The 27,022-nt window shown below is 42.4% G+C and overlaps 1 protein-coding gene across 1 annotated transcript in view; it reads right to left on the reverse strand.

The window, feature by feature from the left end:
- Positions 1–27,022, reverse strand: part of CD6 (CD6 molecule) — a 59,304-nt gene that overhangs the window by 28,573 nt on the left and 3,709 nt on the right. Inside the window, exons 2-3 of the mRNA XM_084859107.1 lie at positions 26,683–26,935; positions 2,376–2,444 (exon numbers count right to left, since the gene is read on the reverse strand). Of these exons, the coding sequence (XP_084715233.1) occupies positions 2,376–2,444; positions 26,683–26,743 (130 nt within the window). The 5' untranslated portion in view covers positions 26,744–26,935. The remainder of the gene's footprint in view (positions 1–2,375; positions 2,445–26,682; positions 26,936–27,022) is intronic.

Genomic DNA, 27,022 nt, shown 5'->3' on the forward strand with positions numbered 1-27,022 from the left:
CCCTTCTTTCCTCAGCTACTTGTAAAGCCTCATCAGACAGCCACTTGGCTTTCTTGCATTTCTTTTTCTTTGGGATGGATTGAGTTGCTGCCTCCTGAACAATGTTATGGACCTCCGTCCATAGTTCCTCAGGCACTCTATCAGGTCTAATCCCTTAAATCTATTCCTCACCTCCACTGTATATTCATAAGGGATATGATTTAGGTCATACCTGTATGGTTTAGTGGTTTTCCCTATGTTCTTCAATTTAAGCCGAAATTTTGCAACAAAAAGCTCATGATCTGAGCCACAGTCAGCTCCAGGTCTTGTTTTTACTGACTGTGTAGAGCTTCTCCATCTTTGCTTGCAAAGGACATAATCAATCTGATTTCGATATTGACCATCTGGTGATGTCCATGTGTAGAGTCGCCTCTTGTGCTGTTGGAAAAGAGTGTTTGCTCTGATCAGCGCGTTCTCTTGGCAAAACTCTATTAGTCTTTGTCCTGCTTCATTTTGTACACCAAGGCCATGCTTGCCTGTTATCCCAGTGATTTCTTGACTTCCTACGTTAGCATTCCAATCCCCTATGATGAAGAGGACATCTTTTTTGGGTGTTAGTTCTAGAAGGTGTTGTAGGTCTTCATAGAACCGATCAACCTCAGCTTCTTTGGCCTCAGTGGTTGGAGCATAGACTTGAATTACTGTGATGCTGAATGGTTTGCCTTGGATTCGTACTGAGATCATTTTGTTGTTTTTGAGATTGTACCCCAGTACTGCTTTTCCCACCCTTTTATTGACTATGAGTGCTACTCCATTTCTTCTAAGGGATTCTTGCCCACAGTAGTAGATATAATGGTCACCTGAATTAAATTCGCCCATGCTTGTCCATTTTAGTTCGCTGATTCCCAAGATGTCGATGTTCAATCTTGCCATCTCATGTTTGACCACCTCCAGCTTACCTTGATTCATTGATCTGACATTCCAGGTTCCTAAACAATATTGTTCTTTACAGCATTGGATTTTCTTTTCACCATCAGACACATCCACAGCTGAGTGTCCTTTCGGCTTTGGCCCAGCCGCTTCACTCTTTCTGGCGCTACTTGGAAATACCCTCTGCTCTTCCCCAGTAGTATGTTGGACACCTTCCGACCTGAGGGGCTCATCTTCCGGCGTCATCTCTTTTAGCCTTGTGATACGTTCCATGGGGTTTTCTTGGCAAGAATACTGGAGTGGGTTGCCATTTCCTTCTCCAGTGGACCACATTTTGTCAGAACTCTCCACCATGACCTGTCCATCTTGGGTGGCCCTGCACGGCATAGCTTATGGCTTCACTGAGTTATGCAAGCCACTTCGCCACGACAAGGCATTGATCCATGAAGGGGAGCAGCTGGAGGACATGGGTCCAAATCTGGCTCGTGGGGGACCCTGCAGCCTGCCACCACTCACCCTCTTGTTTCCAAAGAGGCAATGGAGCTGCGGGAGACCAGAGGGGGCCACAAGGAGGTGGAGAGCATGAGTTTGAAGTGCAGTGCAGAGGACTCTGGGGTACATTCTTGTTTCAAATGGGTAGTCAGGTGGGTTGGAAGCAGTGCACAACTCTCGATTGTGCTGGTTTCGACCAGGCTGGAGCCACTGCCTTGCATGAAGTTGAAGTCTGCTTTGGAATCCTTTCTAATGGTGTAGACAGTGGGGTTCACTCCATCCTCATGTGTCCTGCCCCTTCCAACCACATCTTTCCCACGCTGTCTGTTGAGAAGTGCAGGGATGAGCGATGCAGCAGAACAGAAGTGAGGAACTGCTTGGCCTCTTTTTTTTCTAGCCCCCCCTCCCCCCAGTGTAAAGTGGACTTATCGCTAAAATTATTTGCTGATTTGAGGAACAGAGCAGAGACAGACCAAAGAGTGGAGAAGCCTAGATCTCTCAAGAGAAGTATCTCATCGCCCTTCAAAATGTGAGTTGAATGAGGAGATGATTGGTAGTTAATCCTGACATGTGGTCATCACAAGAGGGGTGGCTTCACCATGTCATCACCCACACAAAAATGGTTCTGCACATACAGCATATAGCCCTCAGCTGATGCTGAATAAATGTATAGTGGTCGTATAAAAAATGGCCATATGGACCAGCCCTTACCCAGTCTACTTGTCTCTACATTCCCTGCATTCTCCCCGAATTGCCAAGTAAAATTTGCCATTGTATTCCACTCATCCTTATGGAGAAACAGCCCTAAAGATATAAAAGGGCTGCTCCCAAGTGGACACGAGTTGCTGTGGCACTTGTGTCCTGCTTGTGGGTTTCCCGTGGGCAGCTGGTTGGCCCCTGTGTGAACAGGATACTGGGCTAGATGGACCCTTGGTCTGATCCAGCAGGGCTCTTCTTATGTTCCACATTCTTACCTGGCTGTGCGGTTGTGTTGCTTTCGCTGCTGTTTCTGAACGCAGGAGACTCGGCTGGCTTTGCCTGGACTGAAATGAAAACAGACAGTGTTGGAAATGAATAATCGCTGATGTTTGATTCCAAGACCCCAGCACAAAAAGGACACATCACGAGAGGTGAAAAACCCTGAGCCATAGAATAGCATCAGGTCATCTGGAGTCGCTCAGCTCTATAGAATTAAGTGCTAGTTAGAGCTTGAGAACCAGCAGGATTGGTAATCTGGGGCAAAGAAAACTTGAGAGATCAGCTTCTATAGCTGGGAAATTTTTGGAGGCATTTTTCTAGCTGGAGATCTATCTACTCGATATCGAATATCTGTTCTTATAAATATCAAAAGTTCAGGCTTCTCTTGCCTCCAACAAGCATGGAAAAGTCAAAGGGATAAAATGCAGTGCCACCGAGGAACAGTTATTTATAGAAGTCTCACACAAACCGTTAGTTCCAAGTATAAATCCAAAGAAAGAGGTAGGGCGAGAGACAAGAAATAAATGCATTCTTAACTAGACTTAAAACATAGAAGTGTTTTTAAAAATACATTTTTCTTCTCTGGAAATATTTTTTAATCTATTCCAATTTACTTGTGATGCCAGTTACATGAAATATCAATGCTCTCTGTAAAAATGAAACTGCAACAGAAGTGCATATTTATTCTAAATAATTTTCTTAACTTTTAAATTTCCTGATATTTATTTCAAGGCTTTTAAAGTAGCATACATACAGCAGCACTTCATTTCATTATGGTATTTGGCCAGATGCTTATAATCAGAACATTTTTTTAATGTTACCAGTTTACTCCAGCCATGGATTATGTGAGAATAGCAACATTACATAAATTGGCATTATGAAGACCAAAACCAAACATTCTATCTATATGATTTATGAAATTATCAGATCTGAATCAACTACAGCTTTAGGTCCAGTGTTCAATTGCATCCACAGCCACCACAAAATGTATTCCCACATTTTGTGAGATATTTAAAATATTGTAGAACATTGTATTGTAGATCAGCTATTATTTGCACCTCAATTATCCTAGATGACTTTTTATCCTGTGTGTGTCCATTGCCCATGACACTCCACAAAAATAGAATCGTATCTGCCTAAACTTCTGCTTAGATGAATAGTTTTGACATTCATAAGGCAACATGAATAAATTAGCTAAGGAGAGGAATGGAGCACTGTACAGTCCACAGGCTCAAGAAGGATCCACAGTGTGGCCCATGCATGTCAAGATACCATATGGAAGACAGTGCGGAAGCCACAACAGAAAATATATTCTATGGTTAAATATAAAATGGGATGTGAGCAAGCCCAAACCAGAGAGCTCATGCAGTCGGCTCCTGAAGGAACCATCTATTGGCCTGAAGGACTGTTGGAGTGGCACCTCCCCGACCTTCCCTGGGGCTACTTAAGACTTCTGTGCATGAAGGAAGGCAGAAGGGGAAAAGCTCAGGCCAAAGAGTTCATGCCCTCAGCTCCTGAAGACACCATCAATCAGCCTGAGAGAACTCTCCTCTAGTTTTTGTAACCTTTAAAAAAGTGTTTTAAAATTTGTAAACCACTTTGGGTGCCTTGGCAGAAATATGGTATATAAATGTAATAAACAAACAAATAAAGGCAACATAGACTGCGCTGCTTTTCTATCTAGCCACAGATGATTCTATGGTCACCTCCAGTAGGTTCTGTAGTAGCATGCTAGCCAGATGCAAAAGAAGATGGGGCTCCTGCACCTTTAATAGTTGTGTTTAATTAAAGGTGCAGGAGCCCTCCCCTCTGTTGTATCTGGACACCCTATGCAAGCCTTCTCCAACTTGGTGCCCTCCAGACAGAGTTGTAGTCCAACTCATCTGGAGGGTACCAGGTTGGGGAAGGCTGCCGTATGTAGTAAGTTAAGCATAGTCAGAAGGTTAACTGCTATCCTATGAACTTGCTACATATCAGCATCTCGTTCTTAGAGGTGTGTTGCCCCCGAATGCAGAGCCAAACAACACATTATGTGTAGCATGGATCTGAGGGTTACCTTTATGTTTACTCTAGTGTAGGTGTGCACAGCCCAAATCTGAATCAGGACCATCATGCAACATGAGAGGAGGATAAACCTCCCCCCCCCTGCAATTTGCTTCCCTAAATTATCCCCCCGCCCCCCCCAACACACAGGAAGTTTAAAAACAGGGGGAGCCTCCATTGATGCCAATGGAGGCTTTTTTTCTTTGGTGGTATTTCGGGAGGGGAAAGTGTGTGTGTGTGTGAGAAAGAGAAGGGGGGGAGGTTTAGTTCTCCCGTTGCACAGAGTCCTGATCTGAATCAGGACTGTGCACTCTTAGACTTTTTATTTACTCTACACTAGAGTAAATAAACTAACCTTCAGCTATATGCGACACAATTAGCGTAATGTGTAGTTTAGCTCACAGAGGATCCATTTACTTACTATATTAAAATTAATTGACAGAAAATCCCAGCTTCATGAACAGTGCAAACCTATATGTGTCTACTCAGGAGTACATCCCATTAGGTTCAATGGGGCCAACTCCCAGGTAAGGAGGTACAGGATTGCAGCCTAGGACTTAAGCTGGTTAATGTAGATGGATTTTCGAATTCAAGTCCACAAATGCAAGGAAGAATGCAAGCTGAGCCACTAGATAGATACTGCTTGTGCTTCTGTCTTTTCCTTTAAACTTTTACAGACGAAGCATGCTAGTAGCCAGCCACCTATGAAATGTCATAAAGATAATCCGCTAGATTCCAAAGAAATGGCAAGTTTTATCTCCCACTTGTGTTAATAACAAATCTAACTATTCAGGAGCTACCACTGTGGAATAATGGTTGAAGTTCTCCAGGTCACAATGGGTGTTAATTGCAAATTTTCTACATGGTTAATTGAACTCAGACCAAACGTACACAAACAAACATGACCTGAAAACCATTAAAAACAACTGACATGAACTGAGTGGCATTCTTACACAGTGTTAAAATATGCGTGGAGCAATTAACTGTGAATTTTGTTCTCAGAGCTGGCAAACTTTACATTTGCTTCTGCTGCAGCACAGACGGCATGTGAAATAAGAATAGGTTTCCAGTACAGAAGCCCAATGTTGTGAATTTACAATGTAATCTTGTTTACTTTCATAGAATTTATTCTGTTTTTTTGCAGGCTGGTAAGCAAATTCCAGAAAAACGTCTATTTCTGCTTCATTGACTACACTAAAGCCTTTGATTGTGTGGATCACAACAAACTGTGGCAAATTCTTCAAGAGATGGGAGTACCAGACCACCTTACCTGTCTCCTGAGAAACCTGTACGAGGGCCAAGAAGCAACAGTAAGAACCGGACATGGAACAACCGATTGGTTCAAAATTGGGAAAGGAGTACGACAAGGCTGTATGTTGTCGCCCTGCTTATTTAACTTACATGCAGAGTACATCATGAGAAATGCCAGGTTGGATGAATCACAGGTCGGAATTAAGATTGCCGGGAGAATTATCAACAACCTCAGATACGCAGACGATACCACCCTAATGCGAAGAGGATCTAAAGAGCCTCTTGTTGAGGGTGCAAGTGAAGAGTGTAAAAGCTGGTCTGAAACTCAACATTAAAAAAACGAAGATCATGGCATCTGGCCCCATCACTTCCTGGCATATAGAAGGGGAAGAAATGGAAGCAGTGACAGATTTTACTTTCTTGGGCTCCAAGATCACCACAGACGGTGACTGTAGCCATGAAATTAAAAGACGCTTGCTCCTTGGGAGGAAAGCTATGGCAAACCTAGACAGCATAGTAAGAAGCAGAGACATCACCTTGCCGACAAAGGTTCGTACAATCAAAGCTATGGTTTTCCTAGTAGCAACATATGGCTGTGAGAGCTGGACTATAAGGAAGGCTGAGCGCTGAAGAATTGATGCTTTCAAACTGTGGTGCTAGAGAAGACTCTTACGAGTCCCCTGGACTGCAAGGAGGTCAGATCAGTCCATCCTAAAGGAAAACAACCCTGAGTGCTCATTGGAAGGACAGATACTGAAGCTGAAGCTCAAATATTTTGGCCACCTAATGCGCAGAGAAAACTCACTGGAAAAGACCCTGATGCTGGGAAAGATTGAAGGCAAAAGGGGAAGGGGACGGCAGAGGATGAGATGGCTACATAGCATCACCGATGCAATGAATATGAACTTGAGCACACTCCGGGAGAGAGTGGAGGACAGGAAGGCCTGGCGTGCATGGTCCATGGGGCCACAAAGAGTCGGACACGACTTAATGACTGAACAACAACAAGCAAATGATATGAATACAGGTAACAAAAAACAAACTTCACCCCCCCCCAAAGAAAATCAGTTTGCCCAGGAATAGACCAATATTAAATTCTCCTAATGAGAAAATCTGGTTCTAATCAAATAGTAGTGTAAGCAGCCCAAATAGGTAGTGACTGTGATTTTCTATCTTATCTGGGACCCACAATTGTACAGAAGTTCATGGAAAGGGGCTTTGCATAATGGCTTTCTAACACTATAATGACCATTTCCTGGAACTGTGCCAAACTGAACATCTTTCTCAGGGCCAGACTAACATGAAGCAGGAGTTTCTATCAGTTGGGGAAGGAAGGAGAAAAACCCCTCCTCCAGTGCTGCAGCTCTGATCCAGTTCAGGCCTCCCTGCAACTGAAGTGGGAAGGAGAGGGCAGGAAAGTCCCCTTGCTCTCATACTTCTCTGAATCCCTTGTACTTCTCTGAATCCAAGCTGCTGTCTTTGCTGATTTCTGCAAGTTATATGGGATGGTTCAGAAGTAGCACTTGTTGAAGCCCCCCACCTACACTGATTGTGGGAATCCCATGCACTAAAAATATAGATCCAATCCTCCCCATCAGGAATGGGCAAGCTCTGTACTTATGGCGGCTGTTCCATTCCCCAGAAAGCATTTGGAAGAGGCCATTGTTCTTCTTTGTCACACAAATGGGCCCACTCTTGAGTTGTCAGGCTCTGTAACAAATGTGCTGCCCATCTGGCAGTAACGATTCCCCAGTTAGGGAGCTCATCCACTTAGCATTGCATCAAATACATCTGTTATGGAGCCTGTAAATTTCCATATATTTTTATGCACACGCACACAAACTCTAAAAGAGATACAGCATAAAAAGTGTGAAATATATCCATTTCTTACAACTAGGAGATATTATTTTCCTAACAAGCAAAACTGAGGGCAACCTTTTTACCATACCTTGATTAAAATTTGATAGGGCCACTGGGGACCAGATACGATTGCCTCAGGGCTCAGATCAGGCCTATAAGCCACCAATTGGCCAACCCTGCTGTAGACAGCAGTTCTCTGAGTTCTGTGGATCTACTCTAATGAGGGCGTGTTGAGACTAGCTTTTGCGCAATTTGCGACTAATGTTCATAGGAGCAGAAAAGGTGCAACTGACCTTTTTGTTCAAAATCTTGGACCTTATAGAAAAGCGTGAGCTTTTCCTTTCTTAGAGTCTGGTGTCACCCTTCAACCTTCATGATCAGCCCCTTAAAAAACCCATTGGACAGGCTCATACTCTCCAACTGTCCCTATTTACTGGGGTGACCCCTTTTCTCTGATAATCCATTATGATAAACCATTATGCCTATTTTACCTCTGAGGATATTTGTGTATGGCTTCTAAAACAATTTGTAAGCGTACACACAGTCGCATACAAGTACTTCAGCTTTTAGTCCCCTTCCCCAAGTTTCTCTCTGAATTGGGGGGGGGGAGAGATGATGAGTCTAAAACTAGGTAAAAGGTAAAGGTGTCCCCAACCAGTCGTGTCCGACTCTAGGGTGCGGTGCTCATCCCCGTTTCTAAGCCAAAGAGCCAGCGCTGTCCGAAGACGCTTCCATGGTCATGTGGCCGGCATGACTGAACACCGAGGTGCACGGAGCGCTGTTACCTTTCCCGCCGAGGCGGTACCTATTTATCTACTTGCAATTTCTTGCTTTCGAACTGCTAGGTTGGCAGAAGCTGGGACTGAAGACGGGAGCTCACTCCCTCACGCAGCACTAGTTGCCACAAAATGCCACTGTGCTATTTCCCTTCCATTCCCCATAATTCTCTCCCCAGGTAATAACTGTAGCTGTGAATGTCTTTGAGTTGAAGCTACTCTAGTGTAATGAGATTTGGAGTTGGTCTCAATGATCTTTCAGGGATCTCCTTAAAGCAGTCTTTCCCAACATGGGGCTCTCCAGATGTTTTGGGATTCAGCTTCCATCAGCCCTAGCCAGAATTGCCAGTGGTTAGGAGGGATGCAGGAATTTGTAGTCTGAAACATCTGGAGGGCACCAGGTTGGGGGAAAGATGGTCTAACCCTTGGCAATTCTGATTGTAAAAGACTAGAATTAGTGAGAGGAGGCCAAAAAGTAGTTGAACCAGTTTAGCCTGGCAGATTCCCACTATGTAGTTAGGCTAATTGCTCTCAATGGTTCTTAAATGCCAGCAGTTATCTGAAGGGATGCCTTTCTCCTCACTCCCAGGAATGTGTTAAGTGATTATCTACAAAATGCAGGGGTGGTGGTGGTGAAGTTACAGCTGGGAGACTCAGACAAGATCAGGCTGGAGTGGAGGTGAGTGAGCTTCATTGGAGCTTTGGAAGCATCCTTAGGGTACAAAAGCTCCCCTACAGACCTAACCGGGGGAGCAGTATCTGTTGGAATATTAATATTATGAATTCCCACCTATGCTCAGCCTGTATATATGTATAATTAGACCAAATATCACAAATAAATATATTTATAAATTTTATAAATATATAGGGATATGGATTTATCCAAACTTTAAAACAACAAATATACAACTGGTTTAGCGAACAAGTGAATGCATAGCATATAAACACGTAAACCAAATATGCTGAGAGAATAAATATCACAAATATCACAGGTTAGCCTGGCATCTACATTGTACTCCTTTCAGCATCAGGTAAAGACCTTTTTATTTTCCCAGCATTTTAGCATTCTAGTCTTTTAGCTCTGCTGTTTTAAATCTGTATTTTAAATCTCTGCATTGCTGCTAGGTTTTATTCTGGTTGTACTTTTATATTGTAGTTTTAAGCTTTCCTGTTTTATATTGTTTCATGTTGTACTTCGTAGTTTTAATTTTTGTGAACCGCCCAGAGACCTTCGGCTATTGGGCAGTATAAAAATGAAATAAATAAATATGCCGAACGCTTTCAGTACCTCATTCCAAGGAAATCAAACCCTCAGAAAATGCAACCCTGAAGTTTCACTGCTAAATGGGTCATGCTTTGTGCTAGCCAAAAGCGCTTTTCATGTAAGTTGCAGCACCCAGTTTTTTTACCAAACCACCCGTTCTACATTAGGCCTCTGTGCCATATCACATACCGTTTTCAGAGACTGATTAGCAGGGAATTGTCAAAAATCAGATGCCCTAACTTGCACAAATGAAAGTGCTACTAGTGGAAGGCTACCACTGGGAACAACCCATTGTAACTAAATCCACTGAATTTAAATATTCTATTGAATAGTGTTCCTTTTTTTGTTTTTCAAAAAGAAATTCTTACTGTCACTTTAAAAACACACCCCTGGTTCAGCTGCTACACAGAGTAAAGCCGTATTCAGGTGTTCAGAAACTTACACCCCACCCCATCCCCCAAATTGCCATTTTCATCTTCCTCATGTTCAGGGCGAACTCATGAAGCAGGGAGCTTCCTCTGTAGATGGAGGCTCTCCGCATGATGTAGAACTCTGGAACATCATGTTGTGAATACAACAGACAGCAGGCAAATAAGAGATTTCAGCAGTGTGCGCGCATGTGTATATGGGTGGCGGCAGTGGGGTGGGGGGGAATACATAAGCATGTTCCTATTTTCATTTGTGAAACTTTGAAGGGTATGAATGCTTGGCAAGGGGCTCTCATAGTCCTTTGACCTCTGCGGGATGGCAGGTGTGACTTGGTTCCTTACAGTACATCATGTCACAGATTTTATCTCATGAGCGCACTTTGGAAATTCCTAGCTGGTGGGAAGTTTATGCGTGACAGCCAGCCCTGCTTGCTTCAGTGCAAACACAACCACATGTTTTATTATCGCAACAAGATCAGGCTGTGTCTTGGGTCTGAGATGGGGGGAAAGGGGAATGAAAGTTCTGTTGACTGTTTGTGCCCCCTCCCCTTGTTTCTTTCCTCTGCTGAATGTGTAAGATATGTGTAGCATTTGTCCCCCTTGGCCACAACAGCAGGCTACAGAATAAAGCTATTCTGATCTTTGTGGTCATCCCTAATCCAGGTCTGACAATAACATATTTGTAAATCAGCCCAATCATCAACGAACAGCTCTCGAATCCCAGTTCCTGGGGAACATTCTTATTCAATCCCAGCGGCGGGCATTCCAATTAAGTATGTTTCTTTTAAGTCAGCCTTGTAAATCTGCTTCCAAAAATGACTAGCCTGCAAAAATTTTACTAGCCTGCTGGGGGCTGGCAGAGGAGGGCCAGAGATAGAGATGAGGAGGGCATGAGGAAAACAGAAAAAAAAAGGAAAATAATAAGAAAAAATAAAAATAATAATGTAAAAAACATGCTTTCCCCTTAGGCCTTTACATCTCTAGATGGACAGCCGTTTAACCATGCATTTGGTGTTTTTATTGCCTAGCTTAGTTAGACTTTTTGTTTTATTGTGGATTTTTATTTCAATTTTAATTGATGTTTTATATAAATATTTAACATTAATTTATTAATTAATCGCATTGATAAGTATAGTAGTCTCCTGCAGCAATCTTAATGTCAAGATCTTTATACACTGTATTGATCAGAGTCTGAAGGCCAATTTACACATTATGTTTTTGACATGCATTTCTACAAATGTAATGTGTGAGTAATGCAAACAAAATTGTGGAAACATGCATCGTATGGATATACATCATAAATCCAGGACTGGATGCTGTTCTCTTTCAAGGGTATACTCATTAGTCACAAACCCAGGTTTGTTACTGTGTAATATGTGGAAAAGCTCTAACAATACACTCCCAAAGTAATGGAATGTAAGGGTGTGGCAACAGTATATCTTTTTACATTTATATCCCACCAGTTCTCCAAGGAGCTCAAAACAGCGCACAAGGTTCTCTAATATTTGCTCCTCACAATAATCCTGAGAGGTAAATTAGGCCAAGAGATTACTACCCCAAGGCCAATTGGAGGGCTTCATGGCTGAGTGGGGATTTGAACGTGGGTCTACACTACTGACTGACACACCTCACTGGCACTCATGATAACATACCACCTTCCCAGTTAGGCACTGCAGTGCACAATGCACATTGTAGGAACTATCCCTGAAAAAGGTGGGGGCCTGTTTCTTGAAATATCTTCACTCTCAAACTAGAAACCTCGCAGCCTTGCCTGCCTGCATCGTCCATGTTGTCTCTCAGTAGTTCCCTATTAGCCAGGTGGTGTGGCAGGCATCAGTGCTGGCTGATGTATCCTACCTGTGTGTACACTGGGGACATGCAAACCGCACATGCAACCCTCCAAATTAGGGCCTTCTGGACATCATGTAACACATTCAGGCCAGAATCTTTATTAGTTGGATCTTTAGAGCTGAATTTCTGCAAGGATGGATACCTGAAGGGCCAGATAGTCCCTCTTATGGAATCTGTAATCAGGGTCCCCAAAATATTCACTAATTGGGATAAATGTGGACTGCATTGGTTTGCACCCAGGGAGCTTAAAGCCCTTTGTAGGTACTCACTAGCTATGTTTCTTGTTTTGAAAGACTGTTCTTTATCATCATCATGTAATCTTGGAATAGAACCACATATCCCAGCAAGACTACTGTGATTTCTACCCAGAGCCAGTGTTAACACCTGGCATCCTTGGACAGTTGCCAAGGCCTAGCGCCCTGGCAGGGCCCACTGTTGGTAGCTGCCCTGGGGCCTCCTTATTTTATTTCTGGCCTGGCACTCTGAGCCACTCTAGGCATCTGGATCTAGCCACCTCTTCATTTCCCACAATGCACCCAACCTGGTGTTGTTCTTGGGCATTGTGGGAAATTAAAAGGGTGACTAGAGCAGCTACCCAACAGTGTTCGGAGTGCTGCAACCACAGCCAAGTAAGGCCCACAGGTCACCTTGCACAGAGCCCCTCAAACCTGGAGCTGACCCATTTTTTGTATCCACCATATGTACATCAAAATCATGTATCCGTTTAACTGCATTTATTCCAGTTTTTTGGGCAGAAACCAGCACCTGCAGGATACACAACAAACTTCATTAAAACTACAATATTTATCTGGGGAAGTGAAGAAAGAAGGTCAGATGAACACAGGCCAGGCCCAACAACAACAACAACAGTAACGGAATGTCATTTGTCACAGACAGATCTCAGCTAGAACATCCGCTGTGCATTCCCAAAGATCTATAGCTCATTCTTGAAGGTGATAAGAGCATAAGAGCAGCCCTGCTGGATCAGACCAAAGGCCTACCTAGTACAGCATCGTGTTCCCACAGTGGCCAACCAGATCTTCGAACTGGAAGCCCACAAGCAGAACATGAGTGCAATAGGACCCTCCCACTTGGCATAAAGAGGCATGCTACCTCTGACACTGGAGGTGGTATATACCAATCAGCAGTAGCCACCGATAGCCTTCGGGCACACTCCTATGCACGATTAGAGAGAAAAAAAGTCCTACAACTCCCAGTGTGCCCCAGCCAGTTGTAGGATTTTTTTTCCTGTCAAACCATGCATAGGATTGTGCCCTAATCCTCCATGAATGTGTTCAATCGCCTTTTAAATCCGTTCAAGATGGTGGCCATCACTACATCTTGTGGTAGCAAATTCCATAGTTTAAAGATGCAGTGTGTGAGGAAGGTCTTCCTTTTATCTGCTCTACCCTCTCACAGGCCTTGGGTGGTAGGCTGGTCCTGGCTTACAGACAGCATCCTAATTTGAAGCAGCTATTAATAGACAACAATGGGATACATAATGGAAAAGAACACTGGAGGAATGAATCCCAGTGCCAACTCCATCCTCATATCTACTTGAACGATGGGCTAACAGACCAAACCATCAAGGGCTCATCCACTTGCACATCTTCTTAAAGTGATATAACATCTTCCAAGCCCATGGAGAGGGGTTTGCTCTACTATTTGTATTGACTCTGTGTGTGCTATGTTCAGTATGTGGATCAATGAAGGATGGCAGTTTCCAGGGATATCCCTTAATCTGTCAGTAGCAATTGTATTTTACAAAATTATTATTTAAACCTACTAGGAAATGCAGAAATAAACAGAAAAATGCTCAGTGAAACTGATCTACTGCTGGAATAACTCACTGAAGATGCCGTAATCCATTTGTTACATCACCAGCTATTGCTGATTCTCTTTCCATTGATTCATAACTAATACAGTGGATAACTGAGTTGAAGACAATGGAATATGTGCTATATATGCACCTTCAGTATGGGTGTAGTGTCAAACATCAAACGGCAGAAGAAAATGGGGAAAAAGGAAATCATTTATAATTCTCTCCTTATTGTATTCTTTTTTTTTAATATTCTGCTTTTCTTAAATAATTCAAAGCAGCTCACAGCAAACTCAATAAAAAGCAAAGAATCAAAATTACACCATAAAATCAAAACTACACATCAGCAGAAACAGAAAAATCCAAATCAAATCAGCAAAAGCATAGCAAAGCAAAGCAGGAACTAATTCATATCAAGACAGAAAAGCAGGTTCACTGACTTGAAAAGCCTCTTTAAAGTGCCAGGTTTTAACCTCATGTCTGAAGGTAGTTAACAGATGGACCTCCAGTGGAAGGGAGTTCCACTGGGCTGGCACCACTATTGAAAAGGCCCTGCTCCTAGTAGACATCCACTGAACTTTGGGGCACACTGAGCAAGACCTCAGATGCTGAACAGATCACACATTCGTGGTCCTATCTTTACTAAGTTATTTACTGAGCATTTAAAGTTCTGTTCTTGGAATTATAACTTATGGACAGTTAGGTATAAATCAACAAAGAATCCCAAACTACCTATTGCCCTCACACCCTGCTGGTAGGTTTCCTGGAGGTATCCAGCTACCCTTGTTAGGACATGACTAGGTGGACCCTTGGTCTGATCCGGCAAAACTCTTATCTTATTATAGTCCCAAATTCTTAGACAAAGCTCTTTGTGAAATACTGAGTCCAAGATACTTACTGTCTTACTACCTTGACTGAACACAATTATGTGCAAATGGGCCAGACTGGTTTTCTGCAAGGGGGGAAAACTAACCAATGATGGGTGCTTCCAGACAGAAGGCTCCTGATAGTGCTAACTATCAAAAGCCACTGTGCAGCTATTCCATCTTTTTTTCCTTAACAGGGATTTTTCTTGCAAGAAAAATAGTGGAGGAAACAGCAGGAAAACACTGGAGGGCTACAAATGGAAGACAATGTGGTCTGGACCCTGCCCACCCCACCCCACCCCGGTAAAATTCCGCAAATGAGGCAGTGCAATTGCATAAGAAAAGCCTCATCTGGAACCACCTGACATTAAAAGAATGATTATTAATACCACTGCAAATTCAAGTATGACTAAAATATCAATATATATTTTATTTTAGATGTATACAAAAACATTTGAGCAGATTTAGTGAAATGACTTGAAAGAAACTATTCTAGAATTTGCTGTACAGACCAATCCTATGAATATTTATTGAAACCCCCCACCGATTTTACAGGGACTTGTTCCCAAGCAAGTTTACATAGGATTACAACTTTACAATATGTATTTGAATTGCAATCTTCACTGATATACACCAAGAAATAACTATTCAAATTGTTTTCAGTTACAAAGCGCTAGCAGAAATGGCCAAGGGTGTCCATGGTTGCTATTAACCTTTGCATTCTCTGCCTGGTTTGCATGATCACTGCGGCTTAAACCACCCATGGACTGTTGTTGGGTCATTTCAGGGTTGTTTCCCCCTAAACAAGCCATGCCGCCTGGGTTTGGACAACATGACAGGCCATGCCTGGGCAGGTAATTAGGAAAATGGCACCCAGCACACACTGGGACACACTGCAGTTTAAACAAACCACCATGGTTTGTTCAAGACATGGTAATCATGCAAACCATCTGTCAGAGTTTGAAAGGAAGGGGAATGGAAGGGCTCTCTTCTCTGCAAAAAATAATATATAATCTCTTTATATGCTGATACTGTGGCTGTTGCTATCTGTAATCTAGTTGTATCTCTTTACAAAGTCCTACAGATTATCCTTAGTTAAAGCCATCATCGCCCATGTTCTAAAATAAATGAATAAAAATCTGAATTACTGGCATTAAATGTATCATCTGATCATACAAATCTAATTCAGCAATATTGCAACATTCACTGGAAACCTATACTCATGTAATACTTAGGAGTAAGAATATCTGCATATTTTTACATCAGCGTATCAATGAACAATTTGTTCCTTGTAAATTAAATAATAAAAGCTTGTTAAGAAGAAAACATTAACACTCTTGGTTAGGAAGTATCACCCTGATTAACATGAATGTTCTCTCAAAATTTCTTTACTATCCTATACCAATATTTATCCAACAGAAAATTTCTAAATTCTTTGCCAAAATTGATTACATAATTTATGGGGGGGGGCAGGGAGAGTAATCTTATTTATTTATTTATTTATTACATAATCTTAAATGTTATATTCTCTAATGAGAAAGAAAGAGAGACAGACAGACATGGAGCACCAAATATATATGTATATTTTTTAAAAGCTGCAACTCTGATTGTATTAACATCTTTGTGAAATTAAACCAGAAAAATGGATAGCTGCTCCACTGCAGACTCTGCCATCAATGTAGAATAAGGATAGATTATCCTCCATTAAAGATAAACCAGTTATTTGGGTGACACTATGAACTCAAAACAAGCATAAATCATTTAAAAATTCTATAATCCCCTAATTTGTGCTTTACAATGCACACTTTAACTGGCATAAACAGCGCAAGGAGATTTTAGTTATTAGAAGCATCAAAGCCTTTTTAGATTCTGTGAATTTCCTCCCCTCTGCTTGTAATTCTGTCGTATAACAACAACTCCAAACAAATACATTAAAACCAGCCGCTGTTCCATTCCTCCCTACAAGGCACTTTTTGCAGGAAACAGGAATCATCACCTTATTGGGCAGCAGACAATATTTAGTTCAGAATAATAAAAAGAAAAAAATTGCTATAAAAATATATCAAGTTATTCCTAACAATTAGAGCAAGATCAAGTGAAACTAAAATACAAGACAAATAGGGAATGGGATATTTCAAGGGAGGTCCCTCATCTTATGTTTGCTCCAATTTGAAAAAAAAAAAAAAGTATCCTAAGGTTTTATATGACTAATAACTTCTGGGATGACTATCTTCCAGACTGAGTTTCAGGATACAGAAGCATATTTGGCCACACAACCTAACCCCCCATGGGTGGTCTGGGCCAAACTAAATGAGATTATGAGAGATCCGTGATTTCCCCTGTTGTTTTTAAAGTTAAAAGCAGCTGCAGGGAGTGGGGAGGCAAATAAGATCAGGGCTGCAGCATTGGGGGAGGGGGTTTAACCCTTCCCCTCCATCTCATTTTCCTAATCTAAATTCCCCCAATCTTTTATTAGACCCACAGGGGGAACGTTCAGATGCCTGTATGATCATGCCTGTCTTTTTTTTCCAGCTGTATGTTATATACAGGATTCCATCTGTTTTGGCCCTCAGAAACTTTTAAATGAACACATTTGGCTAGACTTCAGAGTGGGCAGCAAAGAATTAGCTACTTCCATGTGAGATTAACTTCTTCTCAGTTTTGGAATAATAATGATGTAGGACAACATGCTAATGTGGTTACCCTTTATTACACTGATCATTCTCAATAAAATATCAGTATGAATTCACTGCATATATTAAGTAATCAATACGTTAATTTTAAAAGGTAGAGCGATTAATAAAGAGTTGCATTGTTCAAGAAATGTAAGGGCTTAGCAAATGGATAAAGTACAAGAAACAATCAAAACGTAAGTCCAACCGCAATAGGTGAGACATGACCGAACTGGGTGATTGTGCAAACTGGGTCATCATATAGCGTAAAAGAAGCCAGTCTGACAAATTCCTAATTACTGAACTTTATTTTGATCTGAGCATTTTTTTTGTCTAAGATGCATAAGAATGCACCCTAAATTAATAAATCAGGAGATCTGACCATGGATTTCATCTGTTTTGGCCCTCAGAAACTTGAAATGAACACATTTGGCCACTGATCCACTGTTTCCCTTCTTATTAGCCACCTATTATAGTAATGATATCAGCTAAGCTGCTTCAGTTGCAAGAATAACCTGCAAACACAAGAGACATCTTAACACTTCTAATTTCAAAAAACAACAACGAAGAGTCTTGTGGCAGTGGCAGCACTAAAGACTAATGAATTCATTAAAGATTAAGCTTTCATGGACTATTGTCTCCAGACCACAAAAGCCTGTGTCATAACAAATGTATTAGTTTTTAAGGTTGCACCAGAAGACTATTTGTTGTTTCAACACTTTCAGTTTCAGTGTATGCCTTGCTCTTGTTGTATATATATTTCATAGGCCAGCCGATCCAGCCTAGGAGCTACAGGAGCAAGACTGCCTGGGGATGCTGGGAGTTGTAGCCCAACACATATGGCAGACACCAGGTTGGGGAAGGCTGCTCCGGAGGTTGATAAGATATGAAGATGAATCAAATCCCTCAACAGAATATTGCTGAATTGGATATGGTGTTCCATCATTAGTGTGCCGATAAATCAGATCTCCAGTGTAAATAAGCACAGTAATCAGTTCTGAAATCATCAAATTATGTGGACTACAGGGTCAATTTGTAGCTTTAGGAAGTCCTGCCTGAAGAACTTTGGGGCTGAATAACAGTGAGGACACTGGAAGCCTTAAGCTGTTGCCAAGATCACTGGAAATGTTGATCAACCAGAGCAGATAATTTCATTTCATTTATTATATTTCTATACCACCCCATAGTCGAAGCGCTCTGGGTGGTTCACAATGATTAAAATCCAAAGATCCAAAGCCCAAGGCCAGGAATCCAAACATAATGAGTGTTACCAGGTTAAAATATAGGAGCTTGAATGATTCTGGTAATAAAAATGGCCTAAGCTATATTATGGCCATGCACCAAGGCTGCCAGATAACCTGCTGCCTGATTGCCAGGTAGCTACTTCAGTTTCTCCAGCAGTGAGCACAGCCCACAACTGCTGGTGCCAACAGGAAGGGTTGGTTTCAGAAACCAGGTCACTGTGTCCAGGCCTTTCCACCAAACGCTTGGGGACTCTGTGCAGGCCACTCAGCCCAAGCAGTAGGGCTCCCTCCCTGCAGCCTAATAGAACTCATTGTTAATGCTGGTCTATTTTTAAGCTAAATACTTTCATCTCTCTGTTTTTTTCTCATGGAAGGCTGGGTTTTTTTCCTCCTTGGGAGCTTATATCATTTTAGTCTCAATCACTTTTATTCTAATGGGAATATCTCCCTACTATCAGCTTCATTTAACTTATAAGTAGCATCTTTATCAGAGAGTAGGAAGTAAACAGCCTCAGCATGGTATAAATTCTCCCCAGCCCTTAAGCACTTCGATGTTTATAATCATCCTGTGTCACATGGTCTGAATTCATTACCCCAGTTCCTATTTCAGAAGATTTATTCCAGTGGATAAAGCCAGGCTGTTTCCACTGTGATAGGAACATAATCATGTTCTTTAGGTTAAAGCATAAAGATTTACCTGCCTGCACAAGCACAAAGTAAGATCTGATCCTGTATGGCCTGACACGCACTACAACTGAAAGGGAGGCTGCGTCTATCAAGAAAAACCCACAGCATTTGGAACCTAGTAGCCTGCAAATCCCTTTTCACTGATGTGCTACAGATATGCCAGAGGGCAAGATTTCCTGGCACACTAGAAGGACGTCCTACTATTCTCTTTTTGCCCTGTCTGGACCCTCCCAGTCAAGGTTTATGGCCATCCCAAAAGTATTGGCTTCAAGGCCTTTGAACAGTAAGATTTCCATAATCCGTTAAAGAAGGAATTATACTACTGCAGGTTAGGCTCGTGGCTGACCTGAGCTGGCAGAGCTCTACTACTCTAGATAGTTGTACAAAACAAACCATTAAATAAAGGACAGTAGCCCTGAAAGAAAGAGAACATCAGGGACAGAGGCTGTTCGTGGCTCTAAAAGGCCTCCCAACTAGAGCGGTACAAGAATTCTGTTTCAGTTTGCAAATCATCCAAATCTGTCACATTTGCAACCTCGAATGCAAGTGCATTTTTCCAGAAAATGTTTGCATCTTCCCAAACTTGTAAGCACATTTGAAAAATGTGGTTGTGGTTTTTTTTAAAGTACACTTTGAAATCTACTTTAAAAAACACACATTTTCACTCTTTAGTCAACGAAGGGAAAGTGTAAACTTTTGAAAAATGCGCACTTTTCCCATTCGAAATGTACACTTTCCCATTAAAATGAACCAAAAAACAGGTCACAAATGAAAATAGGAGCGAGCTGAACCAAGCTTTGAAGTGGTTTGGAGAATTTCGGTAAACTTAAACATCCTTGGTTCTTCCGTTCCTACTCACATCTCTGCAAATCTTGGAAGATAGACTCAGCTCCTTGGCTACAGAAAAATGAAGGCGCAGAAAATGTACTGTGCCAATTCAAATTGCAGAGAGGGTATGGGTGCCATTTTTTAATGCTCCACTATGTTTAAAAAACTCCCTGAGAGTAGAAAACTAACACATCAGGGATAATGTTCTCCCTGCCTTCTCCCTGCATTGCTAATTTTCTACTTGTAGAGAGTTTTTGGGTGGAGGGGGGTTGTTTTTACACAAGAGAGCATTAAAAAATATGATCCTCACCTGCAGTTTGACGTGCCACAGCCCATCTCCCAGTTCAGGATTCTACCACCTCGTGGGTTGATCCACCTCAATTATACTCTGATTTATACAGGATGCTGGCTGCATGGAAAGTCCTTACCATGTAAGCTTTCCACAAGCACCAGATATGCTTAAATGTATGTAATATGTGTAACAGTAGCACATCAGTGGCACACCAGCCTGGGCCATTCATTGATCATTGTCATCTTCATCATCACCATTGTGTGGTAACACAGAGATGGCCTGCACATGAACTAAGTTAATTTAAACATGAGCAGTCCCATGTAAAAAGCATATATAGCTAAAGACCTACCCACATGGCAGGCATCCCATATCCATCAGGCTGTAGCCTCAGCTTGTATAAACAGACAAATTGATAAACAGACAGCTTAGACTATTGGGCGGTATAGAAATGTAATAAACAAACAAACATCTAGATGGCCTTCAGCAAGGAAGAAAGGACTAACTCTCCCCTTGCCAAAAATAACTGGAGATGCAACTGGCACTGCATACTCTATATTTGTGGACCACCCAATATAGTGGTGCATGACATGTGTGAATGCATTTCGTGTTTCTGTTTTTAACATTTTAAATAGCAACCGCCGGGGAGCAAGAATCAGGATTGGACTCATGCCACATGGTGAGGGGGGCAACAGCCGCTTTGGGGAAGCAATTTTCACCAGGACTGTGGCACAGGAGGAAAGATTTAAACCCCACTTCCCCGCGTGAGGAGCAGTCTCGATCCTGGTTGCTTCTCCCCACAGTTGGCCATTTAAAATTTTAAAAGCAGATCCATGAAATCCATTCCCACATTTCTTGTATTATCTGCTTCTGACTTCAGGACTGAGAGGGCAAAATTATCCCTTTCAGCAGTGGCATAATCAACTGGAGTCAAAGCAAAAGGGTAATGAAAGGCCTCCTCAGTTTAGGTTAGTGTGATCTAATCTGGAAGAAACAGATGACAATTCAAAAAGATACTTGTTTGGCCAGATGCTTGACAGGTGTTTGCACAAATTTCAAGAGAGATTGAATCTAGCCCACCATTTTCTTAGGGAAGTAAAATTTTAGGACAATTCAGGAAGATCAAAAGCAAAACAGAAACACAATGGCTTTCTTCACACGGAGCTTTTATCCTGCGACTAAGATTGCTCCTTCATGGACGTTTGCGGGCTCTTTACATGACGCCATGACCCTCCAAGGCGTCTCCTGCACTACATGCCTTTTGTTCTGTTTTTAAATATAGATCGCAGATAATGAGCTATCAAATTACCCCGTTGTGTTCTGCTTCAGTTTCCTCCCTGAAAAGAGGAAAAGCGGCAAAAAGAGGAGCGAGATCAATGACAGATAATGGAAGACTCAGATGCATTTCAAACGGAAGCAGAAAGCCCTGTTTTAAATGCAGGATTTTAGGCTGGTGTAGAAATGCCCAACAACAAGAACAACAAAGACAGCAGGACTCATTTATAGCCATTGTTGTGGTGTTCATTTAAACACTTATTTTTTAAAAAACAAAGATGGAGACTGATGCAAAAAACTGTTGCCAAAAGGCATGAATAATAAAGACGAGCAACTACATTTTTAATTAAATAACTTGAATTTTGCATTGGTGGAAGTAACTGGGTTTACAGACCTGGAGACTTAAAAAAACAACAGCACTCATAATAATGATGAACTGGCCCATTTTCCTGCTGCAAACATATCCTTGTCATCCATGTTAGAACAAGGAACTTTTTGTTTCCCTGTTCCACCTCCCCTATGGTCCCAATCCAGATAAACGCTGCAAAACACTGTGCACCTACTCTAGCGCTCATGGTTTCAAAGATGGGGCGGCTTCTGGTCGGAAAGGTGGCTTAGAGATATTTTAAACACATAAATCAGGTCTCGACTGCAGATGCTTCTTTCTTAGCCTCAATCAGCTCTCAGCTGAGAAAAAAGCAGGGGGAAGATGACTCTTGGACCGGAAACAAAGCCAAATGCAGCCCACCCCCAGCCAGGCATGGGGACCCAGCAGGGATTATACAGACTTTCTGGTTTTGCTGCCTTCCTGGGACTGCAAAAGCAATGATAGCAGACAGTGGGTGTCAGGCATCCAGCAGGACAAAATGCATGACTGCTAGGCTGTGGTCATCAGTTGTGTAGGCCTCCTCCGTTAACTACTTAACTGAGATCAGATTTTCTGTTGCTGTAGAATGGAAGAAGTACATCAGGGCCAAACGAGATGTGATGCTGGCCATGTAGCTCTGCTCTTATGTAGTTGGTTTCTAAAAAATAAATAAATGGAATGGGGGAAAGTGGCTGAACTGGATCAGGACCACAGCCCCCACCACAGTCCCAATTGGAATGCCCCACAGGGCAGGCCACTTCTGATTGGGCGGGGGGGAGGGTTAAAGCCCTCCTCCCCCCATACTATCCTCACAATTCGAGTCAGCTTCTCTCTCCCCCTCCTCCCCCAAACACACACACATGCTGGTCTTAAAAAAAATAAGAAGTATTATATGCAGTGGCAAATCATGTGGCAAATGTCATATCTAGTTTGGCCCTTAATGAAAGAAATAGCACTTTTAAACAACAGACGTCTTGATCATGCACCTAAACGAGCAGAATGCAGCCTGCACTCCCCTTTGTATAATGATATCCAACACATACCATTTAAAGTTGCATGTACAGAAAGAGACGGGAAAATAGCTGGTCCCTTGAAAGCCAAAGAACAGGATTTTCAAAAGAGCTCCAGAATCCAAACAGAGGGGGAGATACAAAGACTTCAAGATCACACCATTCACTCTGGCATAATTAATCTGCAATAATGTCTATACCTTTCTTCTCTACTCACAATGGCTAGCACAGTCAGAATCACAACTCCACATACAGACATCTGTTGAAAGAGCGGGGGAAAGTCCACTGTTTAATTGCCTCGGCTGTTTATTTGTTTGTATGCCACCTTTTTTTCATAAGGCCTCCAAGGAGGACAACAACAAACTTCTAAGCTCAAATACAATACAATACCAAAACCCAAAGTCCAATAACATAGTTAAAATAATAGCACCAACCAATCCATCAGCTGAGGGCCAGCTCTGGGTCAGGGTAACCAACCAACGAATACATAGGCCCAGGATCATTTTTCTGCCTGAGGCAGCATAGCCAATGGAGCACTCCCTCCCCAAGTCAAGGTGCATAGTTCTCACGGTTGGACAAGTTATTTTGGCACCTGAGGCAGGAGATCCCACAAGTGCCTCTCCCCTTCCCTGGCAATCAAAATACAATAACTAACGAACAATTTGGTGCCCTGTCATGCCATCCCAAATCAGCTGCCTGTAGTTGCCTCATTCTACTACTTAACGGTAGGGCTGTCCCTACATCTCTAGAATAAGGACATCTTTCCTTGGCACCTAAAAGAGAATATAAGATTAAGTTGTGCAAGTGTCGCTGGGGAGGTATTCTACGAACAGGGTGCAATCACAGAGGAGGCCCAATCCTCCATTGTTGGCCATCCCACAGATTGTATAGATGCTACTAAATATATCTTGCATTCTCTTAATGTTATACAGATGGCCTAAGCATTCTAGTAACAAGTACAGATTAATGCATTTTTTTCTTTCTTTCTTTCTGGAACATCACCATGTTTTCCCAGAACTGCTTGTCTGTCTGTTTCTGCCCACTTCTGCAACAGGCCTGTGGAGAATAGACTCTGCCTTTCAACTTTCTTCTTCAGCTCAGTTTAATGCAGAGATGGATAGTTCTTATCAGGTAGCATTGATTAGGAATTTTAGCAATTATGTGGTAAGAGTGCAGCTCCTCTTACGCAGTGGTAACAGGTTAAAGAACAGGAAGCAGAGAGTAGGAATGAATGGGCCATTCTCACAATGGAGGGAAATAAGTAGCTCGGTACCCCACAGGTCCATATCACAACTAGTGTTATTTAACATGTTCCCAAATTATTTGGAGTAGGGGTATTTGGAACAGGGGTTAGCAAGAAAACGACCAAGATGGTACCCAATTATTGCAGATGGTACCCAATTATTTGTGATTCTGAAAACCCAAACAGATTGCAAAGAACTCCAAAAGGATCTTCCCAAACTGGGTGGATGAGTAACAAAATGGCAAATGTGTAAGCAAGTGGAAAGTGATGCACAGTGGGCAAAAAAGAACATTTCTAGTTCCATATAGACACGGATAGGGTCTGAACTGGCAGCCACTGCCTAGGAAAGACATCTTGGGGTTGCAAGGGACAGCTCAACAAGAAAGCAGTGAAGCAGGCAAATCTTGTACTCGGGATTATTAGGAAAGGGAGTCAAACTAAAATGGCTGCTATCATAATAAATAAAATATTAAATATTAAATAATATTAAATATTATATATACACCATCTAAAAAAATATTGCAGAGCTAGAAAAGTTGCAGAAAAGGAGAAGGGATCAACCACCTGGAGCAGCTTTTCTGCAAGGAAACACTTCAGCTGTTGTTTTTTAAATAATTTTAGGGAAAAGATCACTAAGGAGAGGGAGCATGATGACAGAGGTTTGTGAAATTAAACGTGATGTGAAGAAAGTGATAGAAAAGAACTTTGCTTCTTCTTTCGTAATACTAGAACTCAGGGTCACCTAGCAGAATTGACTGGCAGTTGGTTCAGGACAGACAAAAGAAAATACTTAAAACACAAAGCACAATTCACTTACGGAATATACGGCCACAAGATGTGCTTAAATGGCTTTAAAAGGGGATGAGCCAAATGCGTAGAGATTAGGTCTTATCAACACCTACTAGCAAAGATAGCTAAATCAGACTTGGGGTGCTTCCAGACAGAGGACTCCTAGCGCTCCCAATCAAAAGGTATTGTGCAGCTTTTTTTACTTTTCTTCCTTCACAGATTTTCCACAGTAAGAAAAAAAGATGGAAGAAGCAGTGGGAAAACACAGGAGGATTACAAATGGATGGCAGCATCGTTTGAACACCCTACCTTCCTAAAATCCCATGAATGAGGCAGGGCAATGGCACAATAAAAGCCTTCTCTGGAAGCATCCTTTGTCTCTGAATGACAGTAGCTGGAGGTGGGCAGATTGGGGGTGGGGTTGCCTTAACACACTCCTTGTGGGCTTAGCATCTGGCTAGCTATTATTGGCAGGGCGCCAGACTAGATGGACCCCTGATCTGATCCAGCAGGGCTCTTCTTATGTTCTTAAGAAATCCCTAGTCAGGTTCTTCCTTCGTGATTTAGGTCATGTGATGGGGGGCTGTGTGAAGCCCTCTTCACATGTTAAATTTCCTAAGAAGGCAAGCTACTCCCATATTGGGAAAAGCAGGAACTCCAGAAGGTTTGTATACATTTCTGTTTCTGCTGAGAGGCAGCTCTGAGGTCAAATACACGCCCTGGGGATAAATGGAAATGCACCTTCTTATTTCAAGTCACAACAGGCATGTAGCACCCACCCATCCCCTTTTCTAACATGGATCATGCCATTAGTGTTAGGGGGGAAAAGTCAGACTAGTTCTGAACAATGAGAGGACACCATTGGTCCAGAGCCCGGGTAAAAGAGCTGTCATCTGTAGGTCACTTGGGTTGATACGTCAATTTCACATCTCAAAGTGACTGACATTCCTTACCACTTGATGGCCATTTAAGACACTCATGAGAAATGAGTCTCTTCCCCATCGAAATGCATTAATTGGAATCCCCTCACATCTTTCGGACAAAGGTCCGTCTAATCAAAGCTATGGTTTTCCCAGTAGTAATGTATGGCTGTGAGAGCTGGACTATAAGGAAGGCTGAGCGCCGAAGAATTGATGCTTTCGAACTGTGGTGCTGGAGAAGACTCTTACGAGTCCCCTGGACTGCAAGGAGGTCAAATCAGTCCATCCTAAAGGAAATCAACCCTGACTGCTCATTGGAAGGACAGATAATGAAGCTGAAGCTCCAATATTTTGGCCACCTAATGCGAAGAGAAAACTCCCTGGAAAAGACCCTGATGCTGGGAAAGACTGAAGGCAAAAGGAGAAGGGGACGGCAGAGGATGAGATGGCTAGATAGCATCACGGATGCAATGAATATGAACTTGAGCACGCTCCGGGAGAGAGCGCAGGACAGGAAGGCCTGGCGTGCTATGGTCCATGGGGTCACGAAGAGTCGGACACAACTGAACAACTGAACAACAACAACAACCTCACAGCTATTGCCTGGCAGGAAGAGGGGGTCACGCCTAAGTGGTCCTCTTTTGACTTGAGAACAGAACAAAGAGAACAGAAACATGGTCCCCTTAAGCCTCAAGTGCTGCAACAAAATGGTGTTGGCTCTAACAAGGCAGTACAAGCTGGGAATTGGTTTAGCACAGAGCAGAAGAGACCCAGCATGGACAGAAACGAAGGAGCAGAACTAAGCAAGAATGGAGAAGTACCTTTTCTGAGCGCCATTAGGGAAAGGGCCATTAGGAGCACAGCCAGCTGGTCCATCACCATGGTCTCTCATGAGTGCGCATTAAACGGCGATGTTCTTCAGAGCTGGGGGAAGGAAAAGGCCCAGCATGCTCTTCATTTCTTTCTCCTGACGTTGTGACTAGTTTCCACACAGTCGTTTCTCTCACTCGCTTGTGGTTTCAGTCATCAGGAAACTGTCAGCACGCTCCTAGTCCTGGTGGCAACTCAAGTGCACTGAAAAGTGCAGCAAAATGAGAGAATGGTATTGGGGGTGTGGGGTGGGGGTGACAAAGGGAAAGCCATGTGAAATTACACTGGAGA

The sequence above is a fragment of the Heloderma suspectum genome, chromosome 1 (assembly GCF_057233095.1).
Source record: "Heloderma suspectum isolate Gila_16-S chromosome 1, 16-S_ref, whole genome shotgun sequence".
NCBI classification, from domain to species: Eukaryota; Metazoa; Chordata; class Lepidosauria; order Squamata; family Helodermatidae; genus Heloderma; species Heloderma suspectum.